The sequence below is a fragment of the Amphimedon queenslandica genome, unplaced genomic scaffold (assembly GCF_000090795.2).
Source record: "Amphimedon queenslandica unplaced genomic scaffold, v1.1 AMPQUscaffold_12984, whole genome shotgun sequence".
Lineage (NCBI taxonomy): Eukaryota > Metazoa > Porifera > Demospongiae > Haplosclerida > Niphatidae > Amphimedon > Amphimedon queenslandica.
This window is the reverse complement of record NW_003546780.1, coordinates 28,554-49,766: the sequence shown is the minus strand read 5'-3', so window position 1 is coordinate 49,766 and position 21,213 is coordinate 28,554. Positions and strand designations below refer to the sequence as shown.

The 21,213-nt window shown below is 36.6% G+C and overlaps 1 protein-coding gene across 1 annotated transcript in view; it reads right to left on the bottom strand.

The window, feature by feature from the left end:
• LOC109585918 (ubiquitin carboxyl-terminal hydrolase 24-like) overlaps positions 1–21,213 on the bottom strand; it is a 52,188-nt gene that overhangs the window by 4,714 nt on the left and 26,261 nt on the right. The window contains exons 31-40 of the mRNA XM_020002064.1: positions 20,713–20,870; positions 4,911–5,037; positions 4,812–4,865; positions 4,683–4,765; positions 4,208–4,349; positions 3,716–3,835; positions 1,566–1,729; positions 1,202–1,431; positions 535–646; positions 4–127 (exon numbers count right to left, since the gene is read on the bottom strand). Of these exons, the coding sequence (XP_019857623.1) occupies positions 4–127; positions 535–646; positions 1,202–1,431; positions 1,566–1,729; positions 3,716–3,835; positions 4,208–4,349; positions 4,683–4,765; positions 4,812–4,865; positions 4,911–5,037; positions 20,713–20,870 (1,314 nt within the window). The remainder of the gene's footprint in view (positions 1–3; positions 128–534; positions 647–1,201; positions 1,432–1,565; positions 1,730–3,715; positions 3,836–4,207; positions 4,350–4,682; positions 4,766–4,811; positions 4,866–4,910; positions 5,038–20,712; positions 20,871–21,213) is intronic.

Sequence of the window (21,213 nt, the reverse complement as noted above, 5' to 3'; positions counted from 1 at the left end):
TACACTTCTCTGTATGGTGAGGGGTATGTTATCATTAAAAACTCCTCTTTTCTCTCCTTTTGTGACCAGCTCTTGTAACTGACTCAAATTATCTTCACTGGACATTGTTGGTACAACAGTCACTGGACTAATGAAAATAAATAATAAATAAAGTATTAATAACAATACACAAATTAATGACATGAGGAAGTGTGTAAAAGACAATAAATTGATTAAATTTTTGCTTATACTACTGTAAAATTACTGTATTTGCTTGAACAAACGCCCTGCTTAAATAAACGCCCATGACAAATATTTTCTAACTATAGATACGCATATTTTACCCAGTATATGTCTCTTAATATTGAGATTGTGCCAGATAGTCTAACTATTGGAGTACAGTTTGGAATGTTTGAAGGTTGTGGGTTCAAATCCTCTAGAGGCTTTTTTGTTTTTTTACCTGATTTTTTTCCTGTTAAGAAATAAACGCTTGGGCGTTTAATCGAGTAAATACGGTACATGCTAGTGTGAATGTAGATATACATGTAAGTTTACCTGTCCTGTTCTTTACGAGTGTCTTGTGTTTTCTTGATTTCATTCGCTGCCTCATAAAACAACATGTAAGCATTCCAGTGCCTCACTCTACTCTCTGGATGGGACGTGTGAACTGAATAAAAATAAGGAGAATAACACATGGGCTATAAGTACAGGGAATTTTTCAGAAATCGGCCAATATTTAAAATGGCTGTAACTTGAAAAATTTAAGTTGGAATCAACTCAAACTTTCTACACAGCATAAGTACATCAATATGTATCAGAAAATGTAATAAAAATTGGGGGTCATTTTTTAGCCATTTTTTGGAAAAAACCATGGGCTATAGTACAGGGAATTTTTCAGAAATTGGCCGATTTTTTAAAATGGCTGTAACTTGAAAAATTTAAGTTGGAATCAACTCAAACTTTCTACACAGCATAAGTACATCAATATGTATCAGAAAATGTAATAAAAATTGGGGGTCATTTTTTAGCCATTTTTTGGAAAAAACCATGGGCTATAGTACAGGGAATTTTTCAGAAATTGGCCGATTTTTTAAAATGGCTGTAACTTGAAAAATTTAAGTTGGAATCAACTCAAACTTTCTACACAGCATAAGTACATCAACATATATCAGAAAACCCAACAAAAACCAATACAAATATTAAATTACAGTAATATTCTAACCTGGATCAGAGGAGTTGCTCCTAACACTGCCTCCAAAACACTCAGTCTCCAGTGTGAACTCATCAATGATGAATCGCTCCACTAAAGTATCATTAAACTTGAGCCATTGCTCCTCCTCCTTCTCCTCCTCCTGGAGTGGGTGTGTCTGTATAGTCTCCATCTCTTCCTCCTCCGGTATTGTGGGCGTGGCTTTGTGTAACGAGGGTGTGGCTTTCATAAAAGTATTTTTCCTATAATAAAAATTTCAAGTGAAATAAATTACCCATGTAAAGTCATAAGAATACAATAGCTTGGCAGTACTTTATTATGCTACATAAATGTCATATTTTATTAAGACACAAGGTATATTTAACCCTTTACTCACCCCTTTGTTTTAATGAATGCGTAATAGTGACCAGCTGAAGCTTGTCCCTGGTGTACTATTATCCCAGTCAGGTTATATATTAATGGAGAGGAGGGGCCTAGGCCTTTCTCACGGCTCGTAATACCTTCAGCTGTGTATGGCTCCAGGTCTAGCGTCTTAGGGAACTGAAAGAGAAAGATATATATTATAATTAGCGTGGAATATTTTTTAGGTGATTTTAATTTGACGATAAAAGAGAAAAAGTAAAATTAAAAATGAGTTAATTCGTTTGTTAGTTATAAATTTGTAAATGAAGTTAGTACGCCTTACATGTAAACTGTAAAATTAAAAAAGTGTAAAAAAAATTTAGAACAAATAATAATAATAATAAAGGTAATGAGCTATTCTATTTCTATAATAATTAATGTATACATGTAAAGTACATGATGCATGATTATGAATCAGAATTGCTCAAACTTTTACAAAAAAGTAATAAAACTGAGGATGATCTCAGAGCAAATTCTGAAAAAATCCTTTCGTTACAAAACAGGGTTCATTAGGGCAGGGCAATTGCAGTGAATTGCCCATTCAAAAATTTTAACTTAGCATCGCAAGACAAAAAAATTGATACACAGATGCCCTTTACTTGATCTCTTTATAAATGCATAAAACGTTACAAGGCTATCGTGGGTCGGACCATAATGATATTCATTACTTGTTACTGAGGCTTGTAACACGTTGTTGGAATCCACATGTACTTCAACTTATTATTATAACTACTAATAAGACACATGATTATGAATCAGGATGGGCTCAAACTGTTTACATCAATATGTGAAAAAAGAAATAAAAATCGGTCGTGATTACATAGCCAATTTTAGAAAAAAGCATGGGCTAGCCACATGACAGGGTATTTTTTAGATATCAACATGATTGATTATTCCTGCCATAGTATTAAGTTATTAATCAATCAATAATAAATTCAATATTTCTTTATTAAAGCAGGGCAATTGCAGTGAATTGCCCATTCAAAAATTTTTTTAAAACCTCTAACTACAGTAACACTCCAATGCTCTCTTGGTCTCTTTATAAAGGCATAAAACGTTACAAGGCTATCGTGGGTCGGACTATAATGACATTCATTACTTGTTAGTGGCTACTGAGGTTTGTAACCTCAGACTGTCTGTAATGTAAACCGTAAAAGTAAAAACGCATAAAAATTTAAAAAGAATAATAAAAATAAAAGCAGTTAGATATTCAATTTCTACGATAATTAATGCATACATGTACATGTACACAATGAATCAGAATTGGCTCAGACTTTTACATCAATATGTACAAGAAGTAATAAAAATTTGGAATGATCATGGAGCCAATTTTGAAAAAAAAATCCTTGGGTTACAAAAACTGGGCATTTTTTAGAAATCAACACTGCTATAGTAGTTTATCAATAAATTTATGATTCTATTAGAGCAGGGCAATTGCAGTGAATTGCCCATTCAAAAATTTTAACTAGGCAAGTTTCAGATATAGAGCTGTGCTTTACTTGATCTCTTTATAAATGCAAAAAACGTTACAAGGCTATCGTGGGTCGGACTATAATGATATTCATACCACTACATAGCATAATAATAATAATACATGCATAATTTATTACTGACATAGCCATAAGGACAAAATGTATCAGAAAATGTAGGATGCTTCAGAACCAATGTATCGTATAGACGGAAAATTTTGCGGCAATTTAATTTTGCGTTTTCAATAAAATTTGAATGTTTTTTAATTTTTCAAATTAAAATTATGCGATTTGGCCACGTCGTCTTGACCACGCCCACACGTGTACATACGTACGTACACAATGCTAAAGATACACGCCCATCGAGCCTACGTGATTTTAATTTTATGGTTTTTAATTATGCATTTATTTTTAAAACGCAAAGCACAAAATTAAATTCCCGCAAAATTTTCCGTCTATACGGTATAGTACAGGATGGTCACCTTTATAATCAGAATCAGCTCAAAATTCACAAAAATTAGTGGGGGGTGGGGGGGGGTTTAAAGTCAAGTTTATATGCATGCTCATGCGCTTACATGTACTCAAGAGTGGATAATTATTACCTATAATTAATCATTATTATTATTATTAATTAATTATTATTATAATTAATTACCTCAAAGTAATTATTAAATTTAATTTCTCTGTTAGTCTCCCAATCATAGTCAAACCTCTTGAGGTGTACTACCAGGGTAGGGGGAGGAGTCTTGATGCAGGTACGCTTTAAAGTGTCCCTCTAAAAATAGAAAAAAAAACAATCATTTAATTAAAAAGATATACATGTATACATGTACATGTAAGTACTATAATTAAGTTTCACAGTCATATCAAAAAAATATTAAGTGTTATAAATAAGTTTTACAGCCGGAAAATTGGCTCATTTGGAAGTCGTTAAATAAGAAGATTTGTTTAAAATTTGTAATTGGTGGGTCTTATACATGTATTAGCAATTTTAACAGTTACGAATGTCAGTATAAGCATGTGAAGAATAAAACAAAAAAATTGATGACAATTTAATTTTTTTAATATAGGCAGATGCTTACTGAGTAAAGGGTTAAAAAGACAAAATTATTATTAATAACATTATTTTGATATTTGAATTACATACCTTCTCTTGGCACTCTCCACAGAGGTATCTGTTGTCTCCCTCTAGCATGTCACCTCGCACAAACTCCTGGAGACTCTCAGTGAGACTCTTAGACTGAACCACTGAGAGCTGGAGGGACGTGAAACCTTGCTGCTTCTCAAACCTTTAGAGGAGGAGAGAGAGAGAGGAGTAAAAAGAGGAGAGAAAGAGGGGAGAGAGAGAGAGAGAGAGAGAGAGAGAGAGAGAGAGAGAGAGAGAGAGAGAGAGAGAGAGAGAGAGAGAGAGAGAGAGAGAGGAGAGAAAGGAAGATAAAGAATTAAGAACGAGTAAGAAATAAATAGAACAAAGTAATGACAAAATTCATTCATAAGTACATGTACATGTACATATGCATACATTATTATTTACATGCACATATCTACATGTACATTACATGTACAAGTAATACATGTATATTGTACATGTACATGTAAAATGGTGGACAATAAGTTAGCACCTGTGTTCACAGCCGTGACATATGATTTGGTCCAGAAACTGTCCACCAAATCTCTCCTCAAACACTTTACTGTGTCCTCTTTTCTAATAACAAAATTATTAATTACTTTTAATAACTAGCCACACCCACTTTAAGAGTCTCGTCTATCTGATCAGTCAAGCTTGAGAAAAACTCAGAGGCATCCTAAAAAGTAGGTGTGGTCAAATAGGGTGCGATTTTGTGAGGTACCTGGTGTTCTAATACGTTGACGGGTTGACCCTCTAGTCTAAAGTTCTTCCAGAAGAGGTCAGGAGTATAGTATTGCAGATTACTCTCAAGGAGATGACCAAAGATGCACTGGACATCAGGTAGGATACTGTAAGAGAGAGAGAGAGAGGGGGGGGGGGAGGGAGGGAGGGAGAGAGAGGAGAAAGAGAAAGAAAGAGAGAGGTTTAATTAGATATGTGTACATATCAAGGTAGGATACTGTATATAAAGAAATACTGTATAGATGTTATGATTTACAGTTATGTTATGTAAACTATGTAAATGTCCAACTAAAAACATTTTATACAGTTCCAGTTTCAATTTCATTTTTTTAAAGAAAGTGCTCAAAATTTGTGTGAGCTAATTTTCATGTTCTGGCCATAGTCTATATACAATAGAATGGGATTAGAGGGTGGTTTAAATTATGTGGATTTAAGGTGAGCACAAAAATACAAAAATTAACACACCACAAAAATCAGGAATATCAATAATAATAAAAATTAATACAAATAAAACTAGATACATAATTAGTTTAGTATTAATAATTAATAAACAACAAGTCGCTTATTACTAAAATCACAAACATACAAAAATCCATCTTTATTAAATGTTATTCCAATAGGGGTATGAAACTGATCAATATTATTGCCTTTCCTTCCAAACTTCCTAACAAACACACCATCACTAGTGAAGACTGATATACGATGATTGCCATTCTCACTAACATACACTAGACCAGTAGCTGCAGTGTCTATTGTTATACCTACTGGGATACTAAGCTGTCCAGGACTAGATCCATAAGTACCAAACTGACCCGTAAACTTTCCATCTGGAGAGAACTTCTGAATGCGATGATTGTGACTATCAGTAACATACACTAATCCTTGACTGTCAATAACAATGCCATTTGGATGCTTAAACTGTCCATTAGCTGATCCTTTACTACCAAATGAATGAGAGAAGGTTAGATCAGGATTTAAGACTTGTATACGATGATTACCATTATCAGCAATATAAACCTGTCCTGTTATAGGAGAAATGGCTATACCAAAAGGACGAATGAATTGTAGTGGTCCACTGCCCTCCTTACCAAATGATGCTATAAGGTATCCATCCATGCTTATCTTCTGGATCCTGTGATTATCAGATACAAGAATGAATTTGTCTGGAGTAATGGCTACACCACGAGGATTAGAAAACTTGACATTACCACTTCCTCCTTTCCCTCCTAATGATTTCACTTTCTTTTCTTCTCTATCCAGTATTGTTACACAGTTACCATTAAAATCAGTTACTATAACATGATTATCCTCACTTATAGCCACTCCCCAGGGACACTTAAGCTCAGTTATAGTACGTACTGGAGTGATGTTATCAAGGTAAGGATTGAAAGGGATGACTAGTGAGGTATCCTCAAGGTGTACATCATATACTTGTACTTTTACTGTATGAGTACCACGTGTTGAAGGGTTACACTGTATCCTATACACTCCAGGATCAGTGCTGGTGGTAGTGACTGTAGTGTGAATGGGTTGATCACCTTTACCAACTGGTACTAGACTACACCTCAGAGAAGAGAGGGGAACACACAAAACAGATGAATCTGGTGCCTCCATTGATAGTGAAAACGAAACTGTTTTAACAGCAGGTGTAATACAATCAATCTTCTTTACTCTATATTGTGATGGTATGATAATATCTCCAATATGATGTAGCGATTTGATATCTTTACTCAATCCAAAGTCGGCTTTTTCCTTTGGATGTAGCTCCTCCACATTGATCCCTGCAGTAACTTTACTCATATGCTCCATCATCTGTTTCTTAGACCTCAGGACTTGTTGAGGACTGCCTGTCTTCAGACTCTGTTCCACATAATCCTCAACATCCTCCAGAACACTCAAACTCTTTTCTACTGATTTCATTTGCTCTGACAGCACCTTTAGTTTAGCATCAGTGACCCTCTTTGCCTGCTCAGTCAGTTTCCTCTCAGACTGACAAAGAACATTCATCATTTCCTCTACCATTTCATGTATTTCTTCAAAGACTCTTTCTCCTCTCTCTCTGATCTCACCCTCTCTCTCTCCTAGAGCAGACAAGACCTTCTTGAGTGCTTCCTTCTTTCCCTCAACTGGTGATAGACATTCTCTTAACTTTTTACAGTGCTTAGTATAGCTGTCAGTGATTAAGTCATATTCATGACTTTTGTGATTACGAACTGAGCAGCTAACACAGATTACTGTATTACATGTTTCACAGAATAGCTCTAAAGGCTTTCCATGATCACTACATGTGCCAGGTTCTTGAGGATTTGAAAAAACTGATGTCTTTTCCATTAAATGGTACATCTCTTTGAGGTTGTTAAGGTGGAATGCTACAGGAAAGGCTCCTGCTCCTTCTTCTGGTAACTCTGTACAATGACGACAAGTGGGACAAGAGAGGCAATAGATCTTATTCTTCTTATTCAGAGCTAATCCCTCCAGACACTGTTGACAGAATGAGTGATGGCAGGGTAGGATCTTAGGGTTGGTATAGTGGTCAAGACACACAGGACAGGTGAGCTGTTCTTCCAGTTTGAGGAGACCAGGAGAAGAAGATGAAGATGGTTTGGTTGCCATTTATACAAAAAAGGACAGTTCAAAATAAAAAGAGAAACAGAATTCTTCAGAGAAACAAAAGAACTATAGAGTGAAACCAGCCAAGCAAAGAGGGCAAGAAAAGGAAGTTGATCTTGTACAGTGTAACTTAAGTTTAATAATTGTGACTATTATTACAGTGAAGTTATTAACATTCTAAAGCCATAACAACCAGCAGTAAGGTCAAAGTTCCTCCAGTTTGAGGAGACCAGGAGAAGATGATGAAGATGGTTTGGTTACCATTTCAAGAAAAGAATAAAATTGTGTACGTAAAACAAGAACAAAAAATGGAGATAAAGGTAGGATACTGCAAGAGAGAGAAAGATAATGACACGTACATCAATTAAAAGATTATAAAAATTGAAACCAACTACTTTGTTGGTCTAATCATTCCAGAATTTTAGCTGACATAATGGGGGAAAAAGCCCTAGGTCGTTCCTAAGATCATATACATGTAAGTACATGTATGTCGTACTTACATTTCTTCTATACACATTATTGTATTTTAAAAATAGCAATTAGCAACCAACTTGTTCTTTAAGTCCACCATCTACTAAACATGTATGAAAGCAACTTTGTGGTTGCTTTGATGTGCTGTAAACTCTTTTGCCTGAAACAAAACTTGGTTCTATTTCAGGCAACAGAGTTGCCATTAAACACAAAGGTGCTTTCAACAAAGTTGAATAGGGAATGTTGAGTTTTATGTAGTTACAGCATTTAAATCAGACAAAGTCTTGCACTTTTAAGATACAAATGCCAGGTTAATATGGATACAAAGTGGTAAAAACAATCATAAAATAAAAAACAATTCATAAAAATGAAGTATTAAAAACCGACAAGACAGCAATTACTAAGATCACAAACATACAAAAATCCATTATTAAAGGCTAATCCATAAGGACGGTTAAAAGCATTCAAACTTTCATCTCTTATCGAATATTGGCTACAATCAAACCAACTAACAAACACACCATCACTAGTGAAGACTGATACACAATGCGCCCCATCTTCACTAACATACACTAGACCAGTACCTGCAGTGTCTATTGTTATACCTACTGGATACTTAAGCTCTCCAGGACCAGATCCATAAGTACCAAACTGAACCATTAAGTTTCCATTTAAAGTGAACTTCTGAATGCGATGATTTTCACTATCAGTAACATACACTAATCCTTGACTGTCAATAGCAATGTCAGTTGGATACTGAAACTGTCCATTAGCTGATCCTTCACTACCAAATGAATGAGAGAAGGTTAGATCAGGATTCAAGACTTGTATACGATGATTATCCCTATCAGCAATATAAACCTGTCCTGTTATAGGAGAAATGGCTATACCAGAAGGAATGTTGAATTGTAGTGGTCCTCTGCCAAACTCACCAACTGATGCTATAAGGTATCCATCCATGCTTATCTTTTGGATCTTGTGATTATCAGACACAAGAATGAATTTGTCTGGAGTAATGGCTACACCACGAGGAGAAAAAAACTTGACATTACCACTTCCTCCTTCCCCTCCTAATGATATCACTTTCTTTCTTTCTCTATCCAGTATTGTTACACAGTTGCCCAAATATTCAGTTATTATAAAATAATTATCATCACTTACAGCAGCTCCCCAGGGACAATTGAGCCCAGGTATAGTACGTACTGGAGTGATGTTACCAAGGTAAGGATTGAAAGGGATAACTAGTGAGGTATCCTCAAGGTGTACATCATATACTTGTACTTTTAATGTATGAGTATCACGTGTTGAAGGTTTACACTGTATCCTATACACTCCAGGATCAGTGCTGGTGGTAGTCACTGTAGTGTCAATGGGTTCATCACCTTTACCAACTGGTACTAGACTACATCTCAGAGAAGAGAGGGGAACACACAAAAGAGATGAATCTGGTGCCTCCATTGATAGTGAAAACGAAACTGCTTCACCAGAAGGTGTAATACGATCAATCTTCTTCACTCTACACTGCTGTAGTGCAGTAGATGAGTAGGTCACAATATCTCCAATGTGATAAAGCAATTTGATATCTTTACTCAATACAAAGTCGGCTTTTTCCTTTGGATGTAACTCCTCCACATTGATCCCTGCAGTAACTTCACTCATATGCTCCATAATCTGGTTCTTAGTTCTCAGGACTTGTTGAGGACTGCCTGTCTTCAGACTCTGTTCCACATAATCCTCAACATCCTCCAGAACACTCAAACTTATTTCTGCTGATTTCATTTGCTCTGACAGCACCTTTAGTTTATCATCAGTGACCCTCTTTGCCTGCTCAGTCAGTTTCCTCTCTGACTCACGAAGAACAGCAATCATTTCCTCTACCATTTCATGTATTTCTTCTAAGACTCCTTCTCCTTTCTCTCTGATCTCACCCTCTCTCTCTGCTAGAGCAGACAGGACCTTCTTGAGTGCTTCCTTCTTTCCCTCAACTGGTGGTAGACATTCTCTTATCTTTTGACAGTGTTTAGTAAAACTGTCAGTGATCAAGTCACATTCATGATTTTTGTGATAACGATAGCGACAAGTAACACAGATTAGTGTATCACAAGTTTCACAGAATAGCTTCATAGGCTTTTTATGATCAGTACAATCAGTCTTCTTCAGTAAACTTAGCATCTCTTTGAGGTCATTGAGGTGGAATGCTACAGGAAAGGCTCCTACTCCTTCTTCTGGTAATTCTGTACGATGACGGCAAGTGGGACAAGAGAGGTAATAGGTCTCATTCTTCTTATCCAGAACTAATCCCTCCAGACAGTGCTCACATAATGAGTGATGGCAGGGTAGGATCTTAGGGTTGGTATAGCGGTCAAGACACACAGGACAGGTGAGCTGTTCCTCCAGTTTGAGGAGACCAGGAGTAGATGAAGATGGTTTGGTTGCCATTTATGCAAAAAGGAAGGTTGAAACAAATGAACTAAAGGGAGGGATCATCAGGCTAAAGCCAATAAAAGAGGGTGGAAAAAAGGATATCAGTCTTTAATAGTGCAATAATATTCAAAGATCTTGTGACTTACAGTGTAACAATGAATTACATTAGCATTTATAAATAGCACAAATCCACAATCATTGTTATGGGTTTCTTAGTAAAGGTGGGTTCTCAATATGACGCATTGCTTGTCATGCGCTAGCGTCATGACCGGAAGTGCTGTATAAACTAATGGGAGTATGCGTCAATGCGTCAGAATAGAAATGTTTTCTAATCTGACGCATTGACGCATGTTCCCATTGGTTTATACAGCACTTTCAGTCGTGACAGATGCACATACATCATATTGAGAATCCACCTTAAGTCATTTGGCAAGAGTGAATAGACATGCAGTAGAATCAAGCTACTGGTAGGTTTCATTCGTCTTTTCATAATGACGTGTGACTGTGACAAAAATTACATTCTTTTCTGATATTGATTAACAGTATAAATACTGTGGTATAGAATTGGCTTAAATCAGATCATTGCTATATAAATGACACCTGCTTCAGGTACTAAATTTCAATATGTAATAGAAAAAAGTTTAATACAATTTACATTGTTAAATGACTAATAATTTCTGTAGGAGAGATATTGCCAGAGCAAATTTTACACCATGTTTTATTTAAAGCTAAATTCAAAAAATAACGTGTAGCATGTAATACTATTAACCAAAATATTAATAAACAACTAGCCGGGAATTACAAAAATCACAAACGAACAAAAATCCATCTTTATCAAATGCTAATCCACTAAGGTCATGAAACTGATCAATATTACTGCCTTTACTTCCAAACTTCCTAACAAACACACCATCACTAGTGAAGACTGATATACGATGATTGCCATTATCACTAACATACACTAGACCAGTAGCTGCAGTGTCTATTGTTATACCATGTGGCTCTTTAAGCTGTCCAAGAAACAAACTTTTTATGACTAAAGTGACCCACAAACTTTCCATCTGCAGAGAACTTCTGAATGCGATGATTATAAGTATCAGTAACATACACTAATCCTTGACTGTCAATAGCAATATCACGTGGAGACTGGAACTGTCCATTAGCTGATCCTTCACTACCAAATGAATGAGAGAAGGTTAGATAAGGTTTCAAGACTTGTATACGATGATTATCCCTATCAGCAATATAAACCTTTCCTGTTATAGGAGAAATGGCTATACCACAAGGAAGCTTAAATTGTAGTGGTCCACTGCCCTCCTTACCAACTGATGCTATAAGGTATCCATCCATGCTTATCTTCTGGATCCTGTGCCTATCAGACACAAGAATGGATTTGTCTGGAGTAATGGCTACACCACGAGGATTAACAAATTTGACATTACCACTTCCTCCTTTCCCTCCTAATGATTTCACTTTCTTTCCTTCTCTATCCAGTATTGTTACACAGTGACCACTAAAATCAGTTATTAAAATATGATTATCATCAGTTACAGCAACTCCCCAGGGACCCTTAAGCTCAGTTATAGTACGTACTGGAGTGATGTTATCAAGGTAAGGATTGAAAGGGATGACTAGTGAGGTATCCTCAAGGTGTACATCATATACTTGTACTTTTACTGTATGAGTACCACTGGTTGAAGGGTTACACTGTATCCTATACACTCCAGGATCAGTGCTGGTGGTAGTGACTGTAGTGTCAATGGGTTGATCACCTTTACCAACTGGTACTAGACTACACCTCAGAGAAGAGAGGGGAACACACAAAACAGATGAATCAGGTGCCTCCATTGATAGTGAAAATGAAACTTTTTTCTCTTTTGGTAGACGTTCAAAGCAACCAACTTTCTTCACTCTACACTGCTGTAGTGCAGTAGATGAGTAGGTCACAATATCTCCAATCTGATGTAGCGATTTGAAATCTTTACTCAATACAAAGTTGGCTTTTTCCTTTGGATGTAACTCCTCCACATTGATCCCTGCAGTAACTTCACTCATACGCTCCATCATCTGTTTCTTAGACCTCAGGACTTGTTGAGGACTGCCTGTCTTCAGACTCTGTTCCACATAATCCTCAACATCCTCCAGAACACTCAAACTCATTTCTGCTGATTTCATTTGCTCTGACAGCACCTTTAGTTTATCATCAGTGACCCTCTTTGCCTGCTCAGTCAGTTTCCTCTCTGACTCACGAAGAGCATTCATCATTTCCTCAACCATTTCATGTATTTCTTTTAAAACTCTTTCTCCTCTCTTTCTGATTTTACCCTCTCTCTTTACTAGAGCAGACAGGACCTTCTTGAGTGCTTCCTTCTTTCCCTCAACTGATGATAGACATTCTCTTAACTTTTCAGAGTGATTAGTATAACAGTCAGTGAGTAAGTTATGTTCATGATTTTCGTGATCCCGAAATGAGCAGGTTTCACAGATTACTTCATTACAAGTTTCACAAAATAGCTCTAAAGGATTTTCATGATCACTACATGTGCCCTCTTGAGGATTTGGCAAAACTGCTGTCTTTTCCATCGTACTGTGTATCTCTTTGAGGTTTTTGAGGTGGAATGCTACAGGAAAGGCTCCTGCTCCATCTTCTGGTAACTCTGTACAATGATGACAAGTGGGACAAGAGAGGTAATAGGTCTCATTCTTCTTATCCAGAGGTAATCCCTCCAGACAGTGCTCACAGAATGAGTGATGGCAGGGTAGGATCTTAGGGTTGGTATAGTGTTTACGACACACAGGACAGGTGAGCTGTTCCTCCAGTTTGAGGAGACCAGGAGAAGGAGATGAAGATGGTTTGGCTGCCATTTAAAAAAAAAAGTTTAAAATAATGAGATAAATGAAAATCTTCAGAAACTTTTAAAAAGTAAATAGAGAGAGATTACCACAACAGAAGAAGGGCAAAAAAAGGCGAGTCTCTTATAGTGTAACAATAATAAAAGATCTTGTGACTTACAGTATATTATTACAGTGAAGCAATGAATTATATTAACATTTTAAGCAATAGCAACCAGCAGTGAGGGTCAAATTTCCTCCTCCCATTTGAGGAGACCAGGAAAAGAAGATGAAGATGGTTTGGTTGCCATTTATGCAATAAAAGGAAAGTTAAAAATAACGAGAGAAACAGAATTCTTCAGAGAAACAAAAGAACTAAAGAATGAGACCAGGAGATGAAACCCAGCAAAGAAAAGGAAGTTGATCTTGTACAGTGTAAAGCCTGCAAGGTTTCTATATAGTGTGACTGCATGTTGTACGGATTCTGTGGTTAGCATACAACTGTTGTAGAGATAGACCTGATTTCTATCTCCCATGATTGTTGCATTGACAGTGTTGTAAGGCTGTAGTAGGGGCTATGGAAACAAAGCTTTAGTGTAATACCATCCAAAAATATGTAAGCTCATTCCATTACTCTGGCCATAGCCTATATGCAATAGAATGACATTGGAGGGTGGGTTAAATTATGTGGATTTAAGGTGAGCACAAAAATAACAAAAATGAACACACCACAAAAATTATTGCATATACGAAAGAATAAAAGTAAGCAATAAACAATAAGTAATTTCTTTCTTATACTAACCATCCTCCTATTAGTCTGTACTTAAATATCAGGAATTAATAATAAAAATTGATAAAACTAAGATAAAACTAAAAACTGTGGGACAAATAATTAGTTCAGTATTAAATAAACTTACTGTAATAATTAATAAACAACAACTCGTCTATTATTAAAATCACAAACACACAAGAATCCATATTTATCAAATGCCAATTCAATAGGACCATTAAACTGATCAATATCACTGCCTTTACTTGCAAAACTTCTAAAAAATGCACCATCACTAGTGAAGACTGATATACAATTATTGCCCCATTCACTAACATACACTAGACCAGTAGCTGCAGTGTCTATTGTTATACCTACTGGAATATTAAGCTGTCCAGGACCAAATCCTTTGTTATCAAACTGACCCACAAACTTTCCATCTGGAGAGAACTTTTGAATGCGATGATTATAACTATCGGCAACATACACTAATCCTTGACTGTCAATAGCAATGTCACGTGGATACTGAAACTGTCCATTAGCTGATCCTTTACTACCAAATGAATGAGAGAAGGTTAGATCAGGATTCAAGACTTGTATACAATGATTATTTACATCAGCAATATAAACCTGTCCTGTTATAGGAGAAATGGTTATACCAGAAGGATTGTTGAATTGTAGTGGTTCACTGCCCTCCTCACCAACTGATGCTTTATGGTATCCATCCATGCTTATCTTCTGGATCCTGTGCCTATCAGATACAAGAATGAATTTGTCTGGAGTAATGGCTACACCACAAGGATAAGAAAGTTTGACATTACAACTTCCTCCTTCCCCTCCAAATGATTTCACCTTCTTTCCTTCTCTATCCAGTATTGTTACACAGTTACCATTAGTCTCAGTTATTATAACATGATTATCATCAGTTACAGCAACTCCCCAGGGATAGTAAAGTTCAGTTATAGTACGTGCTGGAGTGATGTTATCAAGATAAGGATTGATGGGGATGGCTAGTGAGGTATCCTCAAGGTGTACATCATATACTTGTACTTTTACTGTATGAGTACCACTGGTTGAAGAGTTACACTGTATCCTATACACTCCAGGATCAGTGCTGGTGGTAGTGACTGTACCCATATAGAAAAACCAAGGTTGTAGCATGATTGTGGCAACCTTGTAACAAGTTAGTTGTCAATAGGTTGTCACTACCTGGTCACAACCTTGTAAAAACCTTGGATTTGGCACGTTTTTTGGCTTGTGACAACCTTGTCACAACCTTCTCACAATGTACAATGAATTTAATAGAATAAATATAATTTGAAAGACTATCAACATGCATATAATAATTATTAAACCTCTTAATCCCATGTAGTTTCAAATGATTTCTAGATACTTGTAATGTATCTATGATACATGTAGCTAATGTATAAATAAAGATGTGGATGTGTATTAATGTTATCTTTATTGACTTGTGTAAGTGCTGGTCAATGGTCCCTTTATATATGGTAGCAATAGCTTCATATCATCGTGGGGCGCACTTAATGAAACCTCAGTTTCCTGTCAACCTTCGGACAACCTTGTCACAAGGTCGTTTTGCTTCTTACATGTTAGTCACAACTTCAGCACTTTTATACAAGGTTGTTACTAGGTTGCTCACAACTTTATCACTTTTATACAAGGTTGTTATTAGGTTGCTCACAACTTTATCACTTTTGTACAAGGTTGTCACTAGGTTGCTCACAACTTTATCACTTTTATACAAGGTTGTTACTAGGTTGCTCACAACTTTATCACTTTTATACAAGGTTGTTATTAGGTTGCTCACAACTTTATCACTTTTGTACAAGGTTGTTATTAGGTTGCTCACAACTTTATCACTTTTGTACAAGGTTGTTACTAGGTTGCTACAACTTTGCAAGGTTGTGACCTGGTTGTAACAACCTTGGAATTTCTATATGGGTAGTGTGAATGGGTTGATCACCTTTACCAACTGGTACTAGACTACACCTCAGAGAAGAGAGGGGAACACACAAAACAGATGAATCTGGTGCCTCCATTGATAGTGAAAATGAAACTGCTTTGCCAGCAGGTGTAGTGCCATCATGCAATTCTCTTCACTCTACACTGCTGTAGTACAGTAGAGGTCACAATATCTCCAATGTGATCTAGCAATTTGATATCTTTACTCAATCCAAAGTCGGCTTTTTCCTTTGGATGTAACTCCTCCACATTGATCCCTGCAGTAACTTCACTCATACGCTCCATCATCTGTTTCTTAGACCTCAGGACTTGTTGAGGACTGCCTGTCTTCAGACTCTGTTCCACATAATCCTCAACATCCTCCAGAACACTTAAACTCTTTTCTGCTGATTTTATTTGTTCTGACAGCACCTTTAGTTTATCATCAGTGACCCTCTTTGCCTGCTCAGTCAGTTTCCTCTCTGACTCACGAAGAACAGAAATCATTTCCTCTACCATTTCCTGTATTTCTTCTAAGACTCCTTCTCCTCTCTCTCTGATCTCGCCCTCTCTCTCTGCTAAAGCAGACAGGACCTTCTTGAGTCCTTCAATTTTCCTTTTTACTGGATTAAGAGATTTCTCCAGTGCTTCTCTGTGTTTAGAATAACTGTCAGTGACCAACTCACATTCATGATGTTTATGATCACGATATGAGCAGTTAACACAGATTAATGTATTGCATGTTTCACAGAATATCTCCAAATGCTTTCCATGATCACTACATGTGGCCTCTTGAGAATAAGGCAAAATTGCTACTGTCTTCTTCATTAGACTGTACATCTCTTTGAGGTTGTTGAGAGTGAATGCTACAGGAAAGGCTCCTGCTCCTTCTTCTGGTAACTCTGTACAATGACGACAAGTGGGACAAGAGAGGTAATAGGTCTCATTCTTCTTATCCAGAGGTAATCCCTCCAGACAGTGCTTACAGAATGAGTGATGGCAGGGTAGGATCTTAGGGTTGGTATAGTGGATAAGACACACAGGACAGGTGAGCCGTTCCTCCAGTTTGAGGAGACCAGGAGAAGAAGATTAAGATGGTTTGGCTGCCATTTTAAGAAAAGAATAAAATTGTGTATATAAAACAAGAATGAAAAATGAAGAGAGATAAAGGTAGAAGATAGTAAATGAAGATAGAGCAAGGACGAACCATAAGAAAATAAAAAAAGAGACAAACGAAAAGGAACAAGGAGTTGTCTTAGAGCATGTTTACCACTATAGACTAAAGGAAGTTATCATAGCATACAATAACATTTCCCATGCCAAGTATTACATATGACATATGTAGCCCTAATGGATCTCTTAACTAATGGCTTAATCTCCCCCTCTTCACTCTTACTTCCTTATATGTACCACACACAATTTGCATGGGAATGCAAAACAAAGTGGAGGAGAAGGAAAACGATAATAATACATAAAATAAAAATTTATTAGTACGTGTATGCTATTAATGATATAGTTGTGGCCCAAAAATCCATTTCATGACTTCAATTTTACAATTTTCTGCTTTTTGGCCAGATTGTATTTTCATGGCTCTTGAAGATGCAAAATTTGAAAAATCTTGGCCACGCAGCAAATGCATTACAAATTAAAACCAACTGCCGACATTTCCAAAATTACATCATTTTACTAGGCAGTTCAAGTGATTGAAAATTTGATTAGTGAATTTAATCATTATGCTTAAAATCATTACGTATATGACATTAATCGGAAGAGCCTTATTGAGCTAATTTAGTATTACATTTATTAAAAATTAAAATTATAATCTATTACAAATAATCACAATATCAAAATAATTATTGCAAAAATTTAATAAACAACAACCCGGCAATTACAAAAATCACAAATATACAAGAATCCATCTTTATCAAAAGTTAATCCACAAGGACTACTAAGCTGATCAATATCACTGCCTAAACTTCCAAAACTCCTAACAAACGAACCATCACTAGTGAAGACTGATATACGATGATTGCCCTCTTCACTAACATACACTAGACCAGTACCTGCAGTGTCTATTGTTATACCTACTGGACCATTAACCTTTCCAAAATAACTAAACATTCTATTACCAAACTGACCCAGAAACTGTCCATCTGGAGAAAACTTTTGTATGCGATGATTACCATTATCAGTAACATACACTAATCCTTGACTGTCAATAGCAATGTCAATTGGAGATTGAAACTGTCCATTAGCTGATCCTTTACTACCAAATGAATGAGAGAAGGTTAGATCAGGATTCAAGACTTTTACACAATTGTTAGCAGCATCAGCAATATAAACCTGTTCTGTAATAGGAGAAATGACTATACCAGCAGGATACGCAAATTGCAGTGGTTCACTGCCAGTTCTACCAACTGACGCTATAGATTTTCCATCTGCCATTCTTACTTTTTGAAGCCTGTGATTACCATCGGTCACAAGAATAAAGTTGTCTGATGTAAAGGCTACACCACTAGGATAAAAAAACTGAAAACTACGATTTCTTCTTGTTGCTCCAAATGATTTCACTCTCTTTCGTTCTCCATCCAGTATTGTTATACCATTACCATTATTCTCAGTTACTATAACATGCTGATTATCATCACTTACAGCAACTCCCCAGGGACGGTTAAACACAGGCTCTAGAATATATAGAGAAGGGATGCTATCAAGGTAAGGATTGAAAGGGATGGCTAGTGAGGTATCCTCAAGGTGTACATCATATACTTGTACTTTTACTGTATGAGTACCACTGGTTGAAGGGTTACACTGTATCCTATACACTCCAGGATCAGTGCTGGTGGTAGTGACTGTAGTGTGAACGGGTTGATCACCTTTACCAACTGGTACTAGACTACACTTCAGAGAAGAGACGGGAACACACAAAATAGATGAATCTGGTGCCTCCATTGATAGTGAAAATGAAACCTTCTTCTCTTTTGGCAGACGTTCAAAGCAACCAACTTTCTTCACTCTACACTGCTGTAGTGCAGTAGATGAGTAGGTCACAATATCTCCAATGTGATGTAGTGATTTGATATCTTTACTCAATATAAAGTCGGCTTTTTCCTTTGGATGTAACTCTTCCACATTGATCCCTGAAGTAACTTCACTCATACGCTCCATCATCTGTTTCTTAGACCTCAGGACTTGTTGAGGACTGCCTGTCTTCAGACTCTGTTCCACACAATCCTGGACATCCTTCAAAAGACTCAAACTAATTTCTGCTGATTTCATTTGCTCTGACAACACCTTTAGTTTAGCATCAGTGACCCTCTTTGCCTGCTCAGTCAGTTTCCTCTGTGACTCACGAAGAACAGCAATCTTTTTCTCTAGCATTTCATGTATCTCTTTTAAAACTCCTTCTCCTCTCTTTCTGATCTCACCCTCTCTCTCTGATAGGGCAGACAGGACCTTCTTGAGTGCTTTCTTCTTTCCCTCAACTGGTGACAGGCATTCCCTTAACTTTTGACAGTGCTTAGGATAACAATCAGTGATTAAGTTATATTCATGATGTTTATGATTACGAAATTGACAAGTAACACAGATTACTATATTACATGTTTCACAGAATAGCTCCAAAGGCTTTCTATGATCACTACATGTGACCTCTTGAGGAACTGCTGCTGCCTTGTTTAGTAAACTTTGCATCTCTTTGAGGTTGTTGAGGTGGAATGCTACAGGAAAGGCTCCTACTCCTTCTTTTGGTAACTCTGTACAATGACGACAAGTGGGACAAGAGAGGCAATAGGTCTCATTCTTCTTATCCAGAGCTAATCCCTTCAGACAGTGCTCACAGAATGAGTGATGGCAGGGTAGGATCTTAGGGTTGGTATAGTATTCAAGACACACAGGACAGGTGAGCTGTTCCTCCAGTTTGAGGAGACCAGGAGAAGAAGATGAAGATGGTTTGGTTGCCATTTCAAGAAAAAGAAAAGTTCAAAATAACAAGAGAAACGGAATTCTTCAGAGAAACAAAAGAACTATCAAGAGAGAGAGCAGGACGCGGACCAGGAACGGGAAAGAAAGTTCAGGGCATTAATTAGAAATTGCCTAAAAATTGAGGCAAAATTTTTCCCCCAAATCCATAAAAATCCACAAGTTATGACATAAAGTCCTCAAAATTTATTAAACAAGTCAAAAATTAAAATCTGCCATATATATTCCTATAATAACCACACCTCTTCTTATCAAAGAATATAATTAATTTTACTATGAATATTTTCCTATGAATATTATTAATTTAAGTCAATGACAAATTTTGATATAATTTTTAAAAATCCTCCTTTAGTCCCTAGATGGAGCAAAAAATTCCCCAAATCTAGGGGAAAATCCCCAAATAGAAGTACAGTGTAAGTGTAATACTATTTTAAAATCTTGTGACTATTATTACAGTGAAATAATGAATTATATTAACATTTAAGCCATAGCAACCAGCAGTGCATGAGGTCAACTTCCTCCTCCAGTTTGAGGAGACCAGGAGAAGATGAAGATGATATGGTTGTCATTTCAGGAAAAAATAATATTTTATCCGTCAAGCAAGAACAAAACACAATAATAAACGTGTGTCCTTGTGAGGATGTTGTCATATATAGAGCGAAGTGTTATGCGTACTTTTATAAGTTTTTTTTTATAATAAAAAATAAATTTAAAAAATAATACTACATTACTATACCTTGAGTCTTCTTCATCTCTCTCCACTCCCAGTATAGCCTCCCTTATCCCGGGCTGCATGTACAACTGCTGCAGGACTGTATTCATGTAACAGGTAGCACCAGCATTCTTAAGACCAACGTAACCACAGGGAGATCTACCAATGGTGAGAGGACGGAACTAAAGTATGGTAGAGTAGTGGAAGAGAGAGAGAGAGAAAAATAGAAGAGGGATAGCATTATAGTAGAATAGACATTAGACACATTAATTTAATATGGTAGAGTAGTGGGAGAGAAAGGTGAGAGGGAGAGGGGGTGTGAGATTAAGAGAAAAAGAGGGAGGACATCAGTAGAATAGATACATTAATTGAATATACACTTGACATTTAACATTATAACTTTATCATTACCCTATCTTAGGTATGACTTACCAGCATACCTCCCCCTCTACCACCTCTCTAATTTCACTCCCTCTCCCTCTCTCTCTCCCTCTCTCTCTCTCTCTCTCTCTCTCTCTCTCTCTC